This window comes from Triticum aestivum, chromosome 1D, assembly GCF_018294505.1.
Source record: "Triticum aestivum cultivar Chinese Spring chromosome 1D, IWGSC CS RefSeq v2.1, whole genome shotgun sequence".
Classification (NCBI taxonomy): Eukaryota; Viridiplantae; Streptophyta; class Magnoliopsida; order Poales; family Poaceae; genus Triticum; species Triticum aestivum.
In genome coordinates this window covers 6,819,771-6,838,167 of record NC_057796.1, presented here as the reverse complement: position 1 = coordinate 6,838,167, position 18,397 = coordinate 6,819,771, and the positions used below count along the sequence as shown (strand labels likewise).

The following is an 18,397-nucleotide window of genomic DNA, read 5'->3' as shown; positions in this document are numbered from 1 at the left end:
ATTTTATAGTTTTTTTAGACGTTGTAATTTTATAGATGTGATACAAATGTAAACAACAGATGCATGAGCACCTCAGTGGCATGGGCCGGCCCATGTAAGAGCTTGACTCCCCTGTTGTTTTCCATTTCGTTTTTCTTTGCCTTTTCTTCCTTCTTTAAACTAATTCGGGATTTCTGAATTTTCAGTGCGAGTTTTCAAAAATATGTTTGAGAAATCATAAAATGTATGCGAATTCATAAAGTGTTAAGGAAATCATAAAATTTTCTCGCATTAAAAAATGTTTTGGTTTCCAAAACTGTTCACAAATTAATAAAAAAAAATCACGATTTGGAAAAAATGGTCGGGAAATAAAATCATGTTCATGATTTTGAAAAAAATGTTCTTATATTCAAAACTTATTCGGGAATCTGAAAAAAAATATCCATGAAACTTTAGAAAAATTTCAAAGAAATAAAAACACAAAATTTAAAATTTGTTTCTCAATTTTTTTAAAAATTTCATCTATTCAGAAATTTTTGTTGAGTAAAAAAGATCATGAATTTAAAAGCTGTTCATGCATTTCAAAAAATGTTCATGATTTTCTTGAGAAAATCCAAAAATTCAAAAGAAATGTTTGTCGATTTGAAAAAATGTTCAGCGATTCAAAAGTCTTTATGTCTAGGATTTGATTAGTTTTTCGGAAGTCTTTGTATGTCTAGGCGTTGGGAGTAGTTCATGGTCGATGAGATTTGTTTCAAAGATTTAAACATTCCCTTACGCAACATAATGACAAGTATGGCGTACAGTGGCAAGCTCAGCCTTGAGATTTACCACGTCGAGTGCATTGTGATCGCGTGGACATCGCGACCATCATCAGCGAAGCGAAGGTGGGAAGAAAAATAAATGATAACATGATGAGCCAACGTGTTAAAATAAAGGGCGCTCATATGTTAAGTCACTACTGATTCGGAGCGCTTCTGAATAGATAGGGCGCGAGCGCGAGTGCGATCTGCATGCACGGGGCCCTGTCCGTTCATGTGCCTCTCGATCACATTCACAGCAAGTTAAGTGAGTAGGCTAGGGGGAGGCAGGCAGGTAAAGTAAAGTTGGCGCAGGCAAAAGCATCGCCTCGCTGCTCGTGCCTTGAGCATCTACGCTGCCGACACCTCCACTCACTCCCATGTCGGCATGCATATGCTTCGAGTAACTTCTTGGACACCTGCCATGGCAACGTGGAACCACCTACTCTACATACCCGTCCACCACCACACCACTGAGAATCTCACTGATCTATATAAACCTCTCCCTCGTCTTGTGTTCACTCCACCTTCGCTTTGCTTAGCTAATTAAACACAGCTAGCAGCACGGCCTAGAATCTCCGGTGAGGCAGGCAAGCAAGAGCAGAGAGTGATGGCGTCCCCCCGTCCCATGGCCGCCGCGCCCGCCGTCCTCCTCCTCGTCCTGCTCCTCGTCGCCACAGGTACGTTACGTCCGCCGAGCTCCTTTCCTGCAAGCGAGCATAGATCTGTACTACTCTACTCACCGGCACTTACTTATTGTGGGCTGTGGTTGCCTTGCAAGCAGAGATGGGGACGATGAAGACGGCGGAGGCCCGGACGTGCCAGTCGCAGAGCCACAAGTTCAAGGGCGCCTGCTTCAGCGACACCAACTGCGCCAGCGTGTGCCGCACCGAGAAGTTCCCCCGCGGCCAGTGCAACACGCACTACGTCGAGCGCAAGTGCTACTGCGAGCGGGACTGCTGAGCTTCCGCCTCCGTCGGCGCCTGTTCGTTCGTGTCTTCCGTGCCGGTCGATCTTAGGATTGACCAGAAATAAAAGGAGCTCCATCGATGTTGCCTCTTCATCTGCATGCATGCACGCATGCATCCATGCATGTGGTTTGGGTGAAGATCGGTCGTGGCTCCGGCGTGTTTGCGGCTTCAATTAGTTTGTGCGGTTAATGATGCATGTTGCTTCTCTCTGTGTCTCTGTGTTGTGTTGGATTCAGTCACTTAGTTGGCTCGTCTCTTTTTTCTTTTCAAAAGGATCAGATCTATTACGTTCACCCGATTCCGTACAAAGCATCTCTAAAATAATCTTTATCTTTACCTTTACCTAATAATAAGGAACTCAATAAGTCCCAAACGTTCGGAATTTAAGCATGCTAATCCGAATTCTTTTCATGGCAACTTTAGTTAAGGCGATGTTGACAAACATGGCAATTTTCTAACAAAAGATCAAACCGGAATGAAGTTGCCATGTGTTAACAACTAAAGTTGCCACCTCGCAGCAGCAAAAATTGCCATCAAAAAACGTTCGGATGACATGCTTAAATTCCGAATGTTCGGGATTTATCTATTTCGAATAATAAACAACTAAAGTTGCCACCTCGCAGCAACAAAAGTTGCCATCAAAAACATTCGGAATGACATGCTTAAATTCCGAATGTTCGGGATTTATCTATTCTGAATAATAAAGCATCTACTGCTGATGCCCGCACACCCGTCGCGGCCGTTTTGCAAAAACGTCCTCCTATTGTTTGGAAATTGTACCGCAGTCCAAGTTAGAAAACATCTGGGCCCAAGCCAGTCGAGCGCCGCCCGTACGCCGCGTCCGCAGCCACGCGCCCGAGGCCGAGCTCCCGAGCGCGCCGCCGCCTCGACCTCGCGACCCGCCGGCGACCGGATCCTCGCCGGAGATGAGTGCCGCTGTGCCCTGCTCCACCCTCTATTCCTCTGTCTCCTTTCACCTCGCTCATCCCCCGATTTCTCTGTCCCCAGGACGAACAGGAGCATGCCATGGCCTCGGATCCGCGCCGCCGTCGCCGGAGAACGTCGTCCGCCACCGGTTCTTCGATCACAACTACCGGATCAAGTTGCCCCGCCTCCGATCTACCCGTTCCCGGCCACCCCAACCTCGCCTCGTCGTCGGGCGCGCAGAGAGACGGCCATGGCCGCAAGATTCCCGAGCGCCGCCGGCCAAGGTGGCCGACCGTGGCCGCCCGATGCCCGAGCGCCGCCGGCCAAGGACACGCCGGCGGCGCGTCAACTGTGTGCCGCCCTCCAAACAGGTGCCTCTCTTCTCCCTTACCTCTCTCCTCTCCCTGCTTCGCTTCCTCCATTGACGCCTCACACTGTTGCTTCCCTGTCGGATGCAGCACATGTTAGGACTGCACTAATGTCTCAGGTATGTATGTGGTTCAGAGTACAGGATTCTCTTCTTACAAGCACATCAGTGCTGGATACAGGAAGGAAAAGGGAAAGGAACTAGGGTTCTAAGTAGGTAGCCGCCGCCGCCGTGCCGTTCCAGCCTGATCGATCTTCGATCCTTGTCCAGAGAGCGATCCCCTGCTTTATGCTTCCTGGGTCGTGTTCACCCACTCCTCGCCAGCCACTCGTTTGTTGGGCTTGCTGGCTCTCCTAGCTGGGCCTTGGGCCGTTCCTTCGTCGGCCTCGACTGGCGGTTGGGACGATGGCGTAGTACTGGCAAGCCTGCTAACACCCTCCCCTGCTTGAGTTGCGGCTTGTCCCCAAGCCGCGGCGCACGGAAAACGTGACTGGAGCTCGTCACGATCCTCCCACGTCGGCTCCAGAGTGTCACCAGACCAACGGACGAGCACTTGTTCAACCACTCTATTGGCCTTGGTCTTTTGGCGACTGTCAAGCACTTCCAAAGGAACCGCAAACTGATTAGTATTGTGAGGAAGAACAGAGGAAACAGACACACCTGGTTTCACAGCCTTGCGAAGCTGCGAGACGTGAAAGACGGGATGGATCTTCGAAGTCTCTGGTAAACCCACACGGTAAGCCACTTGTCCAATGCGAGCTTGCACCAGAAATGGCCCAAAGTAGCGAAACGAGAGCTTATGACACGCTCGGCGAGCAACAGAACTCTGAACATAAGGTTGGAGTTTAATGTAGACAGAATCCCCAATTTCAAAGCTTCGTTCAGATCGGTTCTTGTCAGCTTGGTGTTTCATTCTCGTCTGAGCTCGGAGGAGGTGTTGTCGAATTAGAGCTTGCATTTCTTCCCGTTCTGATAACCAAGTGTTCAGATCAGAAACTGGAGTGGCTGAGGCTGCTTCGATACCCCAATGTCGAGGTTCGTGGCCGTAAAGGACAAAGAAGGGGGATTTCCCAAGAGCACTGTGCCAGCTGGTGTTAAACCAGAATTCAGCAAGAGGAAGCCATGAACTCCATTTCTTTGGACAAGAATGCACAAAACATCTGAGGAAAGTCTCGAGGCATTGGTTTGTACGCTCAGTTTGCCCATCCGTGGCCGGGTGATATGGTGTGCTCATCCGAAGGGTTGTTTGGGTTTGTCGAAAGAGCTCTTGCCAGAATCTGCTTGTAAAGATTGGATCTCGGTCGGATAGAATAGAATCTGGTAGTCCATGCAGTCTGTAAACTTTATCCACATAAGTAGTTGCCACTTGGGAAGCAGAGAATGGATGCGACAATGGTAGGAAATGGCTGTATTTGGAGAACTTATCCACGACGACCAAAATGCAATTGAATCGTCCTGACCGTGGCAATCCTTCGATGAAATCCATAGAAACCATCTGCCATGCACGAACAGGAACCGGAAGGGGTTCAAGGAGGCCGGGGTACTTGCATCTCTCGGGCTTGGCCTGTTGGCAAACTGCACAGGATTGGACAAATTCAGTCACTGCATGTTTCATACGCGGCCACGCACATACCGTCTTCAGCCGCTGGTATGTGGCTGGTGCGCCAGAGTGCCCCCCGACGGCAGATTGATGCCCTGCTATTAATAGTTGTTGTTGCAATTGGGAATTCCTCCCAATCCAAATACGCCCTTGGTAGCGTAAAATGCCCTCTGAAAGTGTAAATTTTTTATGGGATTGGGGATTAGCCTGTAAGTCCTCCACTATCTTCTGTGTTGCCGTATCCTGTGCATACCCTTCTCGCACGTCTTTGATCCATTCCGGTTTGCACAGGGAAATAGCATACAATTCATCGGTGTCAGAGAAAGGACGGCGTGAAAGTGCATCAGCTGCTCCATTATCCGCACCTTTTCGATAGCATATTTTGTAGCGCAGCCCGAGAAGCTTGGTGAACGCCTTGTGTTGCCATGGGGTGTGGAGACGTTGGTCTTCGAGGTGAACCAGACTACGCTGGTCCGTTTTGATGATGAACTTAGCTGATTGAAGGTACGATCGCCAATGCTCCACAGCCAACAGAATAGCGAGAAGTTCTTTTTCATAAGTAGACAATCCTCTGTTTTTTGGGCCAAGAGGTTTACTCAAGAATGCCAAGGGGTGGCCTTCTTGTTGTAAGACTGCTCCAACTCCCAAATCACTGGCGTCGGTCTCAACGACAAATTCCTTCGTGAAGTTGGGCAAGGCAAGGACTGGAGCTGTCACTAGGGCATTTTTCAGTGTTTCAAATGATGTGGTACATTCACTGGTCCACACGAATGGGACATGCTTCTTCAGCAAATGAGTCAAGGGTTTAGCAATTACCCCATAGTGGCGAACAAACTTACGGTAATATCCGGAAAGACCCAAAAACTGTCGTAATTGCTTGACATTGAGAGGCACTGGCCATTGTTGGACTTTCTGGATCTTCTCGGGCTCGGTAGAAACACCTTGCTGGCTCACAACAAAACCCAAGTAAGAGAGTTCTCTCTGAGCAAATGAGCACTTGGAAAATTTGACTTGCCATTGATCTTGACGCAATAGTTGCAACACTTCACGGAGGTGCTTGATGTGATCTTCAAAAGAGATGGAGAATACCAAAATGTCATCAAAGAATACCAATGCGCAGCGGCGCGACACAGGCTTCAAAGTGTGATTCATGCCCCCTTGAAACGTGGCCGGGCCTCCAGAAACTCCAAAAGGAAGGACCTTGTACTCATAGTGGCCGGAGTGTGTCTGAAAGGCTGTCTTGTATTCCTCTCCCGCTGCTAACCTGATCTGGTGATAGCCGGCACGGAGGTCCAGCTTGGAGAACCAGCTCGCTCCGGACAATTCATCCAAAAGTTCATCGATGACCGGAAGGGGGAATTTTGGTGTGACAGTCAATGCATTCAGTTTGCGATAATCAATACACAAACGCCATTGTCCGTCCTTCTTCCTGACTAGGATGGCTGGTGAGGCAAACGGGCTGTTGGAGTGTTGGATGATGCCAGACGCGAGCAACTCTTCAACTTGTCGTTCGATCTCCGTTTTTGTTTCTGGTGAGTGCCGATAAGGGCGAATGCTGATAGGTTGAGCTCCTGGCAAGAGGGGAATACGATGATCACATGCTCTGTTGGGAGGAAGGCCTTGCGGTGCTGCAAACACATCTGAGAACTCATCCAAGAGGTGTTGGATTTCAACTGGTGGATCCGGTGATTCTGCACCTTTCTGTACTGGCTTGGCATCCTTTGAGCATACATAAACCAGGTGATCCACTTCTCCCTGTACACACATGAAGTGCAGCTCTTCTGATGAAATTTGCGGGCAATTCGATGCGGAGAACTTATGGCCTTGCAATTGGATGGGACCAGTTTCTGACTGGAGTGTGACAGTCTTGTTGATCCAATCAATGGCTGGATTGAATGCTTCCAACCAATCCATCCCGACAATGACATCAAACCCTCCAAGTGGTAATACCTTTAGTGACGCCAACAACTGATGATTCTGGACTGTCCATTGGCAGTTGAGCAACTCCTGATCACATTGCAGTTCCGCTCCATTGGCCACTTTAACACGAGCTGGTTTGGCCATAGGTTGCAGTCCTTGGAGTCCCCCCACACAACGAGAATTGATAAAGGACGCTGAGCTCCCAGAATCCACTAATACTTCCACACTTTGTCCCTGGATTGTGGCACTAAATTGCAACAACTTGGAAGAATCATTCCCATTGAACGCTTGTAAAGAGACTGCATACACTGTTTCTTCAGTGGTGTCAGAAGTGTTGCTCGGCTCTGCTTCCTCTGACGGTGTGACTCCCAAGAAATCCATGAGTTCCTCTAGTACATGCATCTGAATGGTTGCAGGGCAAGTGTGGTCGCGTCCCCAACGCTCGCCACACTTGAAACAGAGCCCACGAGCTCGTCTGTACGCCCGTAAGGTGTTGAGGGGATTAGCTTCCGCTGGTTGCGGACGTGGTTGCTCGACGGGGGCTGCACGAGCTGCCTCCACACCACAACGATCAACCGCGGCTGGTGTTGTAGGTGGTCGTGGTTGATGAAGAGGAACTGCCTGTAAAGGAAGGCGTGGCGCTGGTCGATAAGCTTGCTCCGGAAAACGTATGTTCTCCGGTCGCACTCCATCTTGCACCTCCTCCTGGACCAGGGCGAGAGCACAGGCTGTGTCCAAATCAGCAGGGCGTTGGACCATGATCGCCGCTCGCAAATCCGCCCGAAGTCCACCGATGAAGCGTGTCAAAAAATAGAAAGGATGAATTTCATCAGAATATGATAACAATTGGTTCATCAAATGCTCAAATCTCTCAATGTAATCCTGGACTGTGCTAGATTGCTTAATGGCAAAGAATTGTCTGATCAGTAGCTGGTGTCGATCCCGACCGAAACGGGTGGAGAGCAAATTGCATAACCCCTCCCAATTCAAGGCCATAACCTTTTTCCTAACAGACTGTAACCACACTGCTGTAGTAGGGGGAAAATTCAGAGTAGCCATCTGGACCCAAACGGACTCCTGAATACCATAGATAGCAAAGTACTGCTCCCAGAGATCCTTCCAAAGGAGTGGATTTTCGCCATCAAACAACGGAAATGGCATGGTTGGTGGACTAGGAGCGTGCAAGGAAAAAAATGGTGACGGAGTAGTTGGTGATATAGCAGTGGCTACAGCAGACGATGGAAGTTGTGGGTGGACCGTACCGTTGGCCGGAGGGGCCGGCGGACTGATGAACAGCCCGTCAACCGCCGTCCGTGGAGGTGAGGCAGTGCCGTGGCCATCAGCCCGAGGAGAAACGCGCGCCGGAGAATCGTCCGAAGACGAAGTGCTCTTCCGCGCCACCAGATCAGGGTGATCTGGCGCCAACGCCTCCCCCGCGTCATCGATCTTGCCGCTCGCTTGCTTCTGCTTGAGTAAGTCGACTGCCTCTTGCAGATCAGCCATCTTCGAGTCGATCTCAGGCTTCCAGGATGCGAATTCCGCAGCGACCGAAGACTTGATGTCTTCCCTCCATTCCGCTCGAAGCTCCTTCAAGAGGTCCTTGAGGTCGGCCTTGGTGACGGGATCCATGGCCTCCCGTTGCAGTCGGTCTGCCCTCTGCTGTCGTGTCTCGATGATGGAAGCCGCCAGGGCGGAAGCAAAATTGGGTCCTGGCTCTGAGTACCAAGTGTTAGGACTGCACTACTGTCTCAGGTATGTATGTGGTTCAGAGTACAGGATTCTCTTCTTACAAGCACATCAGTGCTGGATACAGGAAGGAAAAGGGAAAGGAACTAGGGTTCTAAGTAGGTAGCCGCCTCCGCCGTGCCGTTCCAGCCTGATCGATCTTCGATCCTTGTCCAGAGAGTGATCCCCTGCTTTATGCTTCCTGGGTCGTGTTCACCCACTCCTCGCCAGCCACTCGTTTGTTGGGCTTGCGGGCTCTCCTAGCTGGGCCTTGGGCCGTTCCTTCGTCGGCCTCGACTGGCGGTTGGGACGATGGCGTAGTACTGGCAAGCCTGCTAACACCCTCCCCTGCTTGAGTTGCGGCTTGTCCCCAAGCCGTGGCGCACGGAAAACGTGACTGGAGCTCGTCACGATCCTCCCACGTCGGCTCCAGAGTGTCACCAGACCAACGGACGAGCACTTGTTCAACCACTCTATTGGCCTTGGTCTTTTGGCGACTGTCAAGCACTTCCAAAGGAACCGCAAACTGATTAGTATTGTGAGGAAGAACAGAGGAAACAGACACACCTGGTTTCACAGCCTTGCGAAGCTGCGAGACGTGAAAGACGGGATGGATCTTCGAAGTCTCTGGTAAACCCACACGGTAAGCCACTTGTCCAATGCGAGCTTGCACCAGAAATGGCCCAAAGTAGCGAAACGAGAGCTTATGACACGCTCGGCGAGCAACAGAACTCTGAACATAAGGTTGGAGTTTAATGTAGACAGAATCCCCAATTTCAAAGCTTCGTTCAGATCGGTTCTTGTCAGCTTGGTTTTTCATTCTCGTCTGAGCTCGGAGGAGGTGTTGTCGAATTAGAGCTTGCATTTCTTCCCGTTCTGATAACCAAGTGTTCAGATCAGAAACTGGAGTGGCTGAGGCTGCTTCGATACCCCAATGTCGAGGTTTGTGGCCGTAAAGGACAAAGAAGGGGGATTTCCCAAGAGCACTGTGCCAGCTGGTGTTAAACCAGAATTCAGCAAGAGGAAGCCATGAACTCCATTTCTTTGGACAAGAATGCACAAAACATCTGAGGAAAGTCTCGAGGCATTGGTTTGTACGCTCAGTTTGCCCATCCGTGGCTGGGTGATATGGTGTGCTCATCCGAAGGGTTGTTTGGGTTTGTCGAAAGAGCTCTTGCCAGAATCTGCTTGTAAAGATTGGATCTCGGTCGGATAGAATAGAATCTGGTAGTCCATGCAGTCTGTAAACTTGATCCACATAAGTAGTTGCCACTTGGGAAGCAGAGAATGGATGCGACAATGGTAGGAAATGGCTGTATTTGGAGAACTTATCCACGACGACCAAAATGCAATTGAATCGTCCTGACCGTGGCAATCCTTCGATGAAATCCATAGAAACCATCTGCCATGCACGAACAGGAACCGGAAGGGGTTCAAGGAGGCCGGGGTACTTGCATCTCTCGGGCTTGGCCTGTTGGCAAACTGCACAGGATTGGACAAATTCAGTCACTGCATGTTTCATACGCGGCCACGCACATACCGTCTTCAGCCGCTGGTATGTGGCTGGTGCGCCAGAGTGCCCCCCGACGGCAGATTGATGCCCTGCTATTAATACTTGTTGTTGCAATTGGGAATTCCTCCCAATCCAAATACGCCCTTGGTAGCGTAAAATGCCCTCTGAAAGTGTAAATTTTTTATGGGATTGGGGATTAGCCTGTAAGTCCTCCACTATCTTCTGTGTTGCCGTATCCTGTGCATACCCTTCTCGCACGTCTTTGATCCATTCCGTTTTGCACAGGGAAATAGCATACAATTCATCGGTGTCAGAGAAAGGACGGCGTGAAAGTGCATCAGCTGCTCCATTATCCGCACCTTTTCGATAGCATATTTTGTAGCGCAGCCCGAGAAGCTTGGTGAACGCCTTGTGTTGCCATGGGGTGTGGAGACGTTGGTCTTCGAGGTGAACCAGACTACGCTGGTCCGTTTTGATGATGAACTTAGCTGATTGAAGGTACGATCGCCAATGCTCCACAGCCAACAGAATAGCGAGAAGTTCTTTTTCATAAGTAGACAATCCTCTGTTTTTTGGGCCAAGAGGTTTACTCAAGAATGCCAAGGGGTGGCCTTCTTGTTGTAAGACTGCTCCAACTCCCAAATCACTGGTGTCGGTCTCAACGACAAATTCCTTCGTGAAGTTGGGCAAGGCAAGGACTGGAGCTGTCACTAGGGCATTTTTCAGTGTTTCAAATGATGTGGTACATTCACTGGTCCACACGAATGGGACATGCTTCTTCAGCAAATGAGTCAAGGGTTTAGCAATTACCCCATAGTGGCGAACAAACTTACGGTAATATCCGGAAAGACCCAAAAACTGTCGTAATTGCTTGACATTGAGAGGCACTGGCCATTGTTGGACTTTCTGGATCTTCTCGGGCTCGGTAGAAACACCTTGCTGGCTCACAACAAAACCCAAGTAAGAGAGTTCTCTCTGAGCAAATGAGCACTTGGAAAATTTGACTTGCCATTGATCTTGACGCAATAGTTGCAACACTTCACGGAGGTGCTTGATGTGATCTTCAAAAGAGATGGAGAATACCAAAATGTCATCAAAGAATACCAATGCGCAGCGGCGCGACACAGGCTTCAAAGTGTGATTCATGCCCCCTTGAAACGTGGCCGGGCCTCCAGAAACTCCAAAAGGAAGGACCTTGTACTCATAGTGGCCGGAGTGTGTCTGAAAGGCTGTCTTGTATTCCTCTCCCGCTGCTAACCTGATCTGGTGATAGCCGGCACGGAGGTCCAGCTTGGAGAACCAGCTCGCTCCGGACAATTCATCCAAAAGTTCATCGATGACCGGAAGGGGGAATTTTGGTGTGACAGTCAATGCATTCAGTTTGCGATAATCAATACACAAACGCCATTGTCCGTCCTTCTTCCTGACTAGGATGGCTGGTGAGGCAAACGGGCTGTTGGAGTGTTGGATGATGCCAGACGCGAGCAACTCTTCAACTTGTCGTTCGATCTCCGTTTTTGTTTCTGGTGAGTGCCGATAAGGGCGAATGCTGATAGGTTGAGCTCCTGGCAAGAGGGGAATACGATGATCACATGCTCTGTTGGGAGGAAGGCCTTGCGGTGCTGCAACCACATCTGATAACTCATCCAAGAGGTGTTGGATTTCAACTGGTGGATCCGGTGATTCTGCACCTTTCTGTACTGGCTTGGCATCCTTTGAGCATACATAAACCAGGTGATCCACTTCTCCCTGTACACACATGAAGTGCAGCTCTTCTGATGAAATTTGCGGGCAATTCGATGCGGAGAACTTATGGCCTTGCAATTGGATGGGACCAGTTTCTGACTGGAGTGTGACAGTCTTGTTGATCCAATCAATGGCTGGATTGAATGCTTCCAACCAATCCATCCCGACAATGACATCAAACCCTCCAAGTGGTAATACCTTTAGTGACGCCAACAACTGATGATTCTGGACTGTCCATTGGCAGTTGAGCAACTCCTGATCACATTGCAGTTCCGCTCCATTGGCCACTTTAACACGAGCTGGTTTGGCCATAGGTTGCAGTCCTTGGAGTCCCCCCACACAACGAGAATTGATAAAGGACGCTGAGCTCCCAGAATCCACTAATACTTCCACACTTTGTCCCTGGATTGTGGCACTAAATTGCAACAACTTGGAAGAATCATTCCCATTGAACGCTTGTAAAGAGACTGCATACACTGTTTCTTCAGTGGTGTCAGAAGTGTTGCTCGGCTCTGCTTCCTCTGACGGTGTGACTCCCAAGAAATCCATGAGTTCCTCTAGTACATGCATCTGAATGGTTGCAGGGCAAGTGTGGTCGCGTCCCCAACGCTCGCCACACTTGAAACAGAGCCCACGAGCTCGTCTGTACGCCCGTAAGGTGTTGAGGGGATTAGCTTCCGCTGGTTGCGGACGTGGTTGCTCGACGGGGGCTGCACGAGCTGCCTCCACACCACAACGATCAACCGCGGCTGGTGTTGTAGGTGGTCGTGGTTGATGAAGAGGAACTGCCTGTAAAGGAAGGCGTGGCGCTGGTCGATAAGCTTGCTCCGGAAAACGTATGTTCTCCGGTCGCACTCCATCTTGCACCTCCTCCTGGACCAGGGCGAGAGCACAGGCTGTGTCCAAATCAGCAGGGCGTTGGACCATGATCGCCGCTCGCAAATCCGCCCGAAGTCCACCGATGAAGCGTGTCAAAAAATAGAAAGGATGAATTTCATCAGAATATGATAACAATTGGTTCATCAAATGCTCAAATCTCTCAATGTAATCCTGGACTGTGCTAGATTGCTTAATGGCAAAGAATTGTCTGATCAGTAGCTGGTGTCGATCCCGACCGAAACGGGTGGAGAGCAAATTGCATAACCCCTCCCAATTCAAGGCCATAACCTTTTTCCTAACAGACTGTAACCACACTGCTGTAGTAGGGGAAAAATTCAGAGTAGCCATCTGGACCCAAACGGACTCCTGAATACCATAGATAGCAAAGTACTGCTCACAGAGATCCTTCCAAAGGAGTGGATTTTCGCCATCAAACAACGGAAATGGCATGGTTGGTGGACTAGGAGCGTGCAAGGAAAAAAATGGTGACGGAGTAGTTGGTGATATAGCAGTGGCTACAGCAGACGATGGAAGTTGTGGGTGGACCGTACCGTTGGCCGGAGGGGCCGGCGGACTGATGAACAGCCCGTCAACCGCCGTCCGTGGAGGTGAGGCAGTGCCGTGGCCATCAGCCCGAGGAGAAACGCGCGCCGGAGAATCGTCCGAAGACGAAGTGCTCTTCCGCGCCACCAGATCAGGGTGATCTGGCGCCAACGCCTCCCCCGCGTCATCGATCTTGCCGCTCGCTTGCTTCTGCTTGAGTAAGTCGACTGCCTCTTGCAGATCAGCCATCTTCGAGTCGATCTCAGGCTTCCAGGATGCGAATTCCGCAGCGACCGAAGACTTGATGTCTTCCCTCCATTCCGCTCGAAGCTCCTTCAAGAGGTCCTTGAGGTCGGCCTTGGTGACGGGATCCATGGCCTCCCGTTGCAGTCGGTCTGCCCTCTGCTGTCGTGTCTCGATGATGGAAGCCGCCAGGGCGGAAGCAAAATTGGGTCCTGGCTCTGAGTACCAAGTGTTAGGACTGCACTACTGTCTCAGGTATGTATGTGGTTCAGAGTACAGGATTCTCTTCTTACAAGCACATCAGTGCTGGATACAGGAAGGAAAAGGGAAAGGAACTAGGGTTCTAAGTAGGTAGCCGCCGCCGCCGTGCCGTTCCAGCCTGATCGATCTTCGATCCTTGTCCAGAGAGCGATCCCCTGCTTTATGCTTCCTGGGTCGTGTTCACCCACTCCTCGCCAGCCACTCGTTTGTTGGGCTTGCGGGCTCTCCTAGCTGGGCCTTGGGCCGTTCCTTCGTCGGCCTCGACTGGCGGTTGGGACGATGGCGTAGTACTGGCAAGCCTGCTAACAGCACAGGTCATGGGTGTACATCTATACATCCAAAAAATTCTGCAAAAAATCCATTTATATAGGTATATGACAAAAAATACTGCGTACATGCTTGAGTTTAGAGAGTACGCAGCGTGAGATTACTCAACTCAGCTTCAGTCCAGATAAACTAGGCTGCAGACCAGTACTGCATGCACCCGTGGCCAACTCAGCTTTGTGCGGCTACGCCGATGGAGAACTCATCAAGCCAAGAGTACACCAATCCCCTTCAAAGTTCCAATCTGAAATTGCATTCGTTGACCTGTAGCTTCTGTTTTGATTTAGAGAGATGTAGCTTTGTACATAGCACTATCCTGATGTGATTGATTCCATTAGTGAAAAATAACAAATGAAATTTTTAAGGCTGAAACGGGGAAAAAGGTCGATATTAGGGCGAAAAAGAAAATTTGAACACCCAAAGTTGAATTCTTGGATCCGCCATCCCTGACACCCAGGTCGCCGCTGCACCCCCACCTCGCCCGGCCTCTCCTACGGCCCTGGCCTCCCGCTCTTCACTCATCTGCCCGGCGGCGGGAAGTTACAGGCGTTGGAGTCCCTTCTGGTCACTGGTGATTTAGACTTTGTCATCGGGACATGTGAAGCAAAGGTATGTCTTGTGTATGCTTGATTCTGTAGATTAATATCTCTTTCGATTGGCAAGAATGGATCAGACCTATTTTGTTTGAAGTTAAGATGCAGCAGATTATAGATTTCAGTCTGCTGTGAAATTGTGGTAATAGATCGTGTTTGATCACTTTTGAGAAGCATTTAAATTTTGTATTTTTCATTACTTACATTATAGCAAACCCATCGTTTGCTTGTGTTGTATGCATGCCTGCTGATTTCAGTGCTCGAGAGTCTAGAATTCAGAGTATAAAAGAGTACCGAAACCTATCAGTTAACAGTGTTTTGGCTGATGGTGTGCATGAGTTTGAGCTATTTATTATTGTGTAGTTTTAACTTTAGAACCATGGAAGATGTCCCTTTTTTGTAAATAACTTCATGTGGAAAAGTAGTCTTTTCGAGGGAAACAAGGTCAAGATTTTGCATTAGTGGTTGGCAGTGATAATATAATAAGTTCGCATTTTATACCAGCTAGCAAGACTTCACAGAAATTTGTTAGGGGAATTGCAACACTGTTATCAAATACTCCCTCCGTCCCAAAATATAAGAACGTTCTTATATTTTGGGACGGAGGGAGTATTATTTTTCTTATTCCTTTTTGGTTTTAGACAATAACAATTGGACTGCCCATTAATTCTGCACACAGTTTGCAGGAAATGATGTTATTGCTAAGCATCCCTACTGTATATGCCTTCATTCCAGCCAGATCTAAAAGTGCCTCTAGGAATTACTTCCTTCACAGTTCACAGGCCTTTAATTGTCCACAATTATATCTTTTTAGATAATGGAAGGGATTCTTTTAAGGCCTAATCGTGAGGAGGTTGTTTTATCTCACTGCCAAGTGCCATATTGTGCAACCTCATTAGTTATGTAAATGATGCAGGTCTACATTTTTAGAGCAATCCCAGACTATGAAAGCGACCAAACTTCCGATGACTCTGAGGATGAATAGAAGTGAAGATGTGTGCTTGCAATACAATGTTCGATCGGAGCGCAGGTACATTGTTCTTACCATTATTTGCCTAGGTTGAATACTTGAATCCAATATTTCTTTATCTTTTGCCGAAGCACCGATTTGATAATTGGCCAAGCTCAGTTTGCGGATAAAAAAAAATACAAACCCGCTTGCTTATGAGTTATGACCAAACATAACTGTTTTTCCAGCACTGGAGTTAGATGTTTTCACAAAACGCACTGCTGTTTCTCCCATTTCCGTATTGGTTTGAGATTTCGAGCATGGCAACCTTATTTTGTTACTTCTGCTAGCTATGAAAATACATGGGGAGCTGCAGTTTATTCATGAAGTCTAGGACTTCTGTGTTGCCAAATGCCCAAACTAATCGACCAACATCAGATATGTACTCGTAGAAACTGTCAGGATAGTTTTCCTTGTTGTCTTAAATCCTCTCCTCTTCGCAAGGGCTCTGTTTGTCTTTACGTCAGTCAGCCCCCTTAGACTTGATCAGCAGTTCTGAAGTATACTATATAAAATGCTCTTGTATACAGTTCGGATCTATCCATATAAATGCTGACAGTCAAATATGTTTGTTTCTTTTGCAGTTTGTTAGAGAAGCAATTTCTTCGATGATGCTGGAGACTCGGCTAATGCAGTTTCGTGCTGGTTGCATGTAGAATCGCCGCACTCTCGGTCTCAGTGTAGCAGGATTTTTAACCTAGATAGGAGTAGTAGGTAGCAGATCGTGGTGCAGACCTTGTATGGGTTGAACAATGAACTAATGCATCTAGGCTGATGATGATGGTCTCGAGTGCATTTTTCATGACCGTTCCTGTTTGTTTGAGGTGCCTTTGTCTCTGTCACAGATGGGATGGGTTTTCTCTTCAATGGTGGGTGCTGAACAGGTAAGATCATCATATTTTAAAGTTTCAAAATCTGAAACAAAATATACACATATATATGGATGTATATTACATGTCTGTAAGTTTTCATGATGAGATAAGTTACGATGTGAGCTACGAAAAATAAAATCATGAACTTCCATAGTGAATAGTGTGCCGGCTAGATATACATGATTTTTCATCATGAAACTGCACATACATGTAGTGTACATCCCTACGTACATGTGTTCGTTTTCACAATTTGAAACTTCAAAGTTTTTCAAAATTCTTTATAAATTTCCGAAAATCGGGCTCCTTGGAGCCTTAGATCCAGAAGCAATTTCCTTTTTCACAGAAAGGGAAAATGTGAGTTTAAGGGTATGAGTTCGTTGGTGGATTAGGATTGAGAAGTTGTTTATTTGTCAGAAACCCATGTTTAGTGTTTCATCGCAGTTAGTAGTGGAAATTTTAGAGAGAGTTAATTTCTCACGTACAGAGCACCTTCTTTTCCAGACTCCCCATACCCTATGAAATATCCTGAAATGACATGGTTAACTCGTGGCTGCGCTGGTAGGCTCTTTTTTAACTTTGGACTAAAACCACTACAAGTATTTTGGAATGGAGGGAGTACATCTGCTAAAAACAAGAACATACCATTTTAGAAAGTTTTCTTTTTTGGGGACTTTTGGAATTTGTGGTGCGGATTTTTAGAAATTTGTGTGTCGGCTTTCGGAATTTGAAACTTTTGAAATTTCAGTTTTAGAATCTCGAATTCAAGTTTCAACCTTTTGAAATTTGAGCTTTTAGATCTTTTGACTTTGAGAATTCCAAGCTTTCAACTTTTTAGGAAATCAAAATTTCAAAATCACAAAAAAAGGAAAAAGTTAAGACTAACAGGAAAAATAATGCCAACCGCTGCCTCGAACTTCAGAGAAGTTGGGCATGAATGACTGTTTTGGATATTCCTGTGACAAGTACATGATTGGGGTTTATGATCTGAAAAGTGACACCTTTATTCTAGATGACTGTCAGCTATGGTCGAGGATCGATTATGGTAATTTCGACTCGTAGAAGGGCAGGAGAATCATACCGGGTTGGACTAACAAGACTGACAGTTCTTCAGACGATGTAGCAAAAGCTTGGGCTGGAATCCATGTAAAAAAATCTGCCTCTCATTGGCTATAACTGCTTCATATTGAAATATTGATTTAGCAATCAGTGTAGCAACTTTAACATTTTTTGCTATTAATTTTAGGCAATTCCCGGGACAATTTGGTTAGACAGCCATGGCAAGCAGTTGCTTCACTAGCCAGTTCAAGAGGTCGAGTCCCTTCGAGGAAATGAAATCAACCGTCATGGACTAGAGCTGAAGAAAGGAGGTTTATTTGAGATTAAGGGAGCTGACAGTTTTCAGGTACTTTCCTTTACACAAACAGGCTTGCCTTGGTCATCCAAACAAAAAATTTACCTCAAAAAGTTTCAGGTCAGTAAATGATGCAGGGTCTTCTGAAGTTTATATAGAATTTTACATATTTGGTAACAAAAGGAATGGCATGTTAGGTGTTCTATATATTTTTCAGAGCAACTGTGGCTAATCTGAAGAAGGTTAATGCTTATGGTTTTTGCCTTAATGTTTTATTTATCTCTAAAAATGTCTGAAGAGTAAAAATAAATATTTTCTTTTCTTTTGCACAGTTCTTCATTAAGACTAGGACTATACACACCAGCCTATGGAGGCTTCTTTGAATCTGATCTTCAAAAGGAAAAGAAGATATCTCTGAGAACTCTGGTGAGTTTGGGAAGCTATTTCATTTCTCATGTTGTTCACTTCGCGCACTTTGTGTCAGAACTGAACATGAATGATGTGTCATGCAGATTGATCCATCAGCGGTGGAGAGCTTCGGCGGTGGCAGCAGGGTCTGCATCATGGCCATAGTTTATCCCGTAGAGGTTGTCGACAACGGGGCCCACATGTATGCCTTCAACAACGGCAATACCACGATCAGAGCACATAAATAGGGAAAATATAGCTGCTGATTTCCTTAACCTCTAGGATTGATCATATCTTATAGTTTATTGTCAGTGTTAGTAGGGAACTGCCCGAGTATTGCATATTTAGTTTGTGCAAGTCTGCTAA

The 18,397-nt window shown here is 47.5% G+C and overlaps 1 protein-coding gene and 1 long non-coding RNA gene across 3 annotated transcripts; both read left to right on the top strand.

Annotated features, from left to right (window-relative positions):
* The first annotated feature begins 1,260 nt into the window (after positions 1-1,260).
* On the top strand, positions 1,261-2,043 carry LOC123179824 (defensin Tm-AMP-D1.2). Its single transcript, XM_044591716.1, has 2 exons — positions 1,261-1,459; positions 1,564-2,043. Exons 1-2 carry the CDS (start codon positions 1,390-1,392, stop codon positions 1,740-1,742), a joined length of 249 nt encoding a protein of 82 aa, XP_044447651.1. The 5' UTR covers positions 1,261-1,389; the 3' UTR covers positions 1,743-2,043.
* Positions 2,044-2,511: 468 nt separating this feature from the next.
* Positions 2,512-18,397, top strand: LOC123179825 (uncharacterized). 2 transcript variants are annotated; one of them, XR_006490597.1, is made up of 8 exons: positions 2,512-3,048; positions 14,256-14,407; positions 15,308-15,421; positions 15,985-16,284; positions 17,282-17,415; positions 17,516-17,674; positions 17,956-18,049; positions 18,136-18,397. It is a non-coding gene; the product is annotated as an uncharacterized lncRNA (long non-coding RNA). The 2 variants fall into 2 exon arrangements; XR_006490598.1 differs by lacking the exon at positions 17,282-17,415 and adding an exon at positions 3,136-3,164 and having other exon boundaries at positions 2,514-3,048.